This window comes from Elephas maximus, chromosome 13 (assembly GCF_024166365.1).
Source record: "Elephas maximus indicus isolate mEleMax1 chromosome 13, mEleMax1 primary haplotype, whole genome shotgun sequence".
Classification (NCBI taxonomy): Eukaryota; Metazoa; Chordata; class Mammalia; order Proboscidea; family Elephantidae; genus Elephas; species Elephas maximus.
The window spans coordinates 49,721,204-49,726,045 of record NC_064831.1 but is presented as its reverse complement, the minus strand read 5'-3'; the positions used below and the strand labels follow the sequence as shown (position 1 = coordinate 49,726,045).

General features: G+C 45.1%; 1 protein-coding gene across 1 annotated transcript; it reads right to left on the bottom strand.

Annotated features, from left to right (window-relative positions):
• Nucleotides 1-341: 341 nt before the first annotated feature.
• GCNT3 (glucosaminyl (N-acetyl) transferase 3, mucin type) lies at nt 342-1,664 on the bottom strand. The gene has a single exon (XM_049852511.1). The coding sequence runs from the start codon at nt 1,662-1,664 to the stop codon at nt 342-344; it is 1,323 nt and encodes a 440-aa protein (XP_049708468.1).
• Between the last annotated feature and the right edge of the window lie 3,178 nt (nt 1,665-4,842).

The following is a 4,842-nucleotide window of genomic DNA, read 5'->3' as shown; positions in this document are numbered from 1 at the left end:
CCCCACCCAGCCTAGCATTATTAGGAATGGCATCTCTAAAGAGTGGAAAAGCTGACACCATGCATTCGTCCAAAATCCTGGGTCCCCTGCCATACTTCCCTCCCTCTCTTCCCCACATAACAGTGGTTCTCATTCTCACTCCGTGATGAAAATCAGTGGAGGAGCCATTGAGGTAGGGATAAGAGAGTAGTCATCAGGTCTACTTACTCCACTAGCAGCCCCCTTAGCCTAGGAGACCCCAGAGATTCCAGAACCCTGGCCTCCTGCCCCCATATTGTCCCAGCAAGGTCTGAGCATGTGTGCACATGACCTGTAGGTAGCAAACTCTCCCATAGTGTGTCTCAGAGTTCAGTCCCATAGATGGCCTTATAGCGTAAGTACTCTTCTAAGCACTGGAGAGCATTATCATCCACTTTTGGGTCAAACTTGTTGGCCAGCAGGTGATGGTTCTGAAGCATCCAGTGCAGGTCCCCAGCACCATAAATACAAACAGCCCGCTGGTGGATTCCAGTGCAAGGTGGATAAGGGGCCCCCGCGCTCATGTCTCCCTCATGACCCTGCCACTTGACCAGCCTGGCGATGGCAGCCAAGTCCGAGGTGTCATACTTGGGGTGGTAGGGAACAGAGCCAGGCATCCACGGTGCACGCTGAAGCGTGGCCCAGAGGTGTTCATCAGGGCTATAGGTGTCTTTTACCCATTCAATCAGTTGTTTGGCTTTGGGGTTCTCTAAGACATGTTGGATGAAGTTTCGAGAAGCCACAATATAGGCATTCCCTGTGAACACAGGTAAATTATCAGGGGGAGGGTCCTTCTTCTTGTTTGTCATGAACAATTTGTCTGTGAACTCGTAGTGATACTTCCAGCGGTTTTTTTTGTACTCAGTAGGTATCTCTGACTCCATACTGTTCTTTCCATTCAGCATCTTGAGCGCTTGGACCATCTCAGCATTTGTCTTTATAGGAAAGTCTGTCCCACATGTATTCAGGAAGTATTTCCATGGCACAGGACTCTGGAGCAGGTCTTCCATGCAGTTCAGGTCTGCCTGCACCCTGGACCAGGACGCATAAACCACCTGAACCAGCTTACTGGCCATGAAGACATTTGGGAAGCATGAAATAATCGCCTTGACTGCCTCTTTGAAGGTTTCTGGGGACTTCTCATCCACATGGACACAGTATATATTCTGTGGGACATACACAGCTCGCAGCAGCCTCTCAAAATTTTCAATCTTCTCATGGACCACCATAGAATACGCGATGGGGAAGTCTAACTCTTCTTTGCTCAGTGAGAACTCTATGAACTTCCTCTTGGCCTTAAAGTGCTCACAGCTCCTGGTCAGGTTGAGGTAGTCAGTGTCTGTGAAAGGCTCCCTCTTATGCTTGGTCTCCAGGTTGCTTAGGACAGCCTGAATCACTGCTTCCTTGTTCCCACGGGTGACCCCGGAACAATTGATGGAGCTCCTTGCTGGCAGCTTCAGGGACTTGTACAAGATGTCCCTACAACGCCGGCTTTGAAAGTCCTTGGACTCCAGATCCGGGTGCTCAAAGTCACATTTCAGTCTGAGAGAAAGTCTCAAAGCAATAATGGCCAGCAGCATATAGCAGCCCAGGGCCCACAGGTAATGCTGCTGGCAAAACTTCTTCTTCCAACTAAACATCTTCATGGAAGGGAGACCTGGTAGAGTTCAGCCACAGGGAAGGAAGAGGAGGATGGAATCCTTGGACAGAAGAAAATGCTTTCAATTACAAACTAAACCAGAATGTAGTCACAGGCACTTCAAGTTCAATTCGGAACTGACAGCAAAATGTATTTCTTCTCTAGACAAATATCCTCAGTAGAAAACCTGCCTAAGGAGCCTCTTACAGCTGGTTTGCTCATCCTGGGATAGAGCCTGAGCCTACATGCTGGGATCAGGCTCCACTTCTACTCCAGAGAGAGAAGGGGAAGTGGCACTGACCACCTGCTGAGGTAGAGGAGGATCAGTCAGAGGAAGTCCCCACCCTTCATTCCTCATTCTCCCCTACCCTCTTTTTATTACAAAGCTCTTATCTTCAACCTAGACTTTCTGGTAGGTCTGGATAGATAATCCATGAAATGCAGATTTTCCGTGTCAGTTCTAGAAATCTAAAGTCCTTTTTAAAAGAAAAAGTACATTGCTTGCTCTCGTTTGGCATTTATATATTAGGATGCCTATCACTGCACATAATTCACTGATCAGATGTGATATCTAGCCACCCTTTTAAAAAGATGTTCTTAAAGAAATAGAAATAATTGGATTAAAAAAAAATGCATTGTAATCATTCACATAAGGAGCCCTAGTGGCACAATGGTTAAGCACCCGGCTGCTAACCAAAACATTGGCAGTTGGAACCCACTCAGCAGCTCCAGGAACCCTGGTGGCACAGTGGTTAAGAGCTCAACTGCTAACCAAAAGGTCAACAGTTTGAATCCAGTAGCCACTCCTTGGAAACCCTGTGAAGCAGCTCTACTCTGTCCTACAGGGTCACTATGAGTTGGAATCAACCGGATGGCAACGGGTTTTTTTTTTCCCCAGCAGCTCCAAGGGAGAAAGACCTAGCAGCCTGCTCCTGTAAAGATTACAGCCTACAAAACCTTATAGAGCATTTGTGCTCTGTCACATGCTGTCACTATGAGTTGAAATCAACTTGACAGCACCCAACAACAATAACTCATGTAGACAATTCTTCAGTTTATCCAAGTTTAAAATATACCTACACACAGACACACATAGCCACGCTTATACAATATTTAATGAGTGCCATCTATGGGCCAGAAATATTTCTTTACATTGTCTCATTTAATCCTCACAGCCAGTCTCAGCTATGGTATTATTAGACTTCTTTTACACATAGAAAAAGAGAAGCTAAATACCTTGCTAAATATTACACACATTATAAAAAGCAGATCTGGGGTTCCTTCCCCCTTCCCCAGTGTTTTTTTGTCTTGTTTTGTTTTTTTGTCCTCAAGCCTAATACTTGTTCCACCAAGTCACAGATACCTTTCAAATACAATTTAAGGTACTGGGTACCATCAAAGGAAATTAGATATTATAGGGGAAAAAATCCCTAAAAGGAGAAAAACAAAATGAGACAGCAATGTTTTTTCCCCCTTGTTGTAATCTCTTTGTAAGCTCTGAATAAGATTGTATCCTGTTTGGTAATAACTTTTATGGAAATCTAAGAAGAAGAAAAATGAAAAATAGAGACAATGCTCACCTTTAATAGCTTCTTTTCTGATTAGTGAAGACCTCTTGCCAGATTATGAATCTGCTTCCAAGGGAAGACTGGTTGGGCTTCATGGAAGCAAATGTGTACACCATTTCTCCTGGTCTTCTTTAAACCCCTCCTAATTTTTTTTTTTTTAAATATATTTTCTGACGATCACAAAATGTTCAAGCAACTGCCTTGGGTTCCTCTTTATTCTCTGCAAAATGGAGAGTAACAGGTGGCTTTATCACTCTCCTTTTGTGGTTCCCACTCTCAGATAGGAGAGGAAGCTCAGGTAAGTCATTCAGGAGCATACTCTCAGGTACTAGTCATCCAGGAAGGTAAGCGAGGCAGGAAAAAAAGTGCTGACAACATCTGAGGAAGCAAGCAGGTCTTTCAGTCAGAACAGGTCAGTTCCTATCCATGCACTCCTGCCACAAAGCCATTCATAAAAACCTGTCAGTGCTCATAAAAGAGTTTAAAACAAAGACACATAGATGCACACAGCTATGCCCCTTGCCCTTGCCTTCTGTGGCCCTGCGCCCAGCAGTCACCCGTCTTATCTTACCCGACACAGGAGCAATAAAAATACCTTCCTCAGACTTATTTTCTTTTTAAGAAAACAAGTCCATGAAAACCAGGGTTCTTTCATCAAATGGCACTGGTAGAAAAATCCATTTGCCTGGTCTTAAATGATTGTTAATAATCTGTAGGTTGTAGAAATACCCAGAGTTCAGATCGCAGATAGCCCTCACAAATGTCTGTGAGTTTAGGATTCTGGCAGTCTAAAAAATACAATGATGGCTTTGGCAACACAGTGTGTAAAATGCCTTCTTCAAAGCCTCTGGCACAGTTTGCCACTGTTTGCTCCCCATCCCCTCCTCTTCCCCCCCCAATAATATATTTTAATATAAAGAGATAATTCAGGGTACAGGATTTAACTAGGTACCAAGTTGTTAAGTAGGTAACTGAAAAGGAAAAAGACACTAAATTATTAGGGAGTAGCAATTCCTGGAAGTAGCTACCTTCCCTAGGCTGGAGGACTTGGGAATTAATAAATACAGAATTTGAGTAGAGGGGCCCCACAAACTGAAACTCAGACCTCTGAGGAGGGGTCTCTCTGCTCAGCTGATGCTGGGGTCTTTAAGCTTAGAGATGATCCTTCGGCTGAGATCCGCCCTCTCAAAATGTGGTGGGTACTGGTGCCTATGCCGGGGAGATGAAGCCGTTTGTGCAAGTGTTGCAAAAACTATTACTAGAAACTATATTCAGTGCTGCTACATAGTGGAACAGCGACTGCGAGGTACACAACCGTTGACACGGTGATGCTCAGAAGAAGGAAGTAGGTAGAGAGCAAAGAGGAAGCGAACAGGAAGTCCCGCCTCCAGCCTCACAGTCCCTCTCTACCGCCCTCTATTGGCAGAGTCTAAACGGGAGCAGCTGGCACAGCAGAAACATGGTTTGCAGCGTCCCACCTCCAGCTTCACAAAGCCCAAGGGTGGACTTGATCTGAAGATGAGATGGTAATCATGGAGATCAGTCAGGTCATCTTGCAGCCCTCCAATGCAGGCTCCAGTTGAGCAGGCTCCAGTGCCAGTCCACAAAGGTTATGTT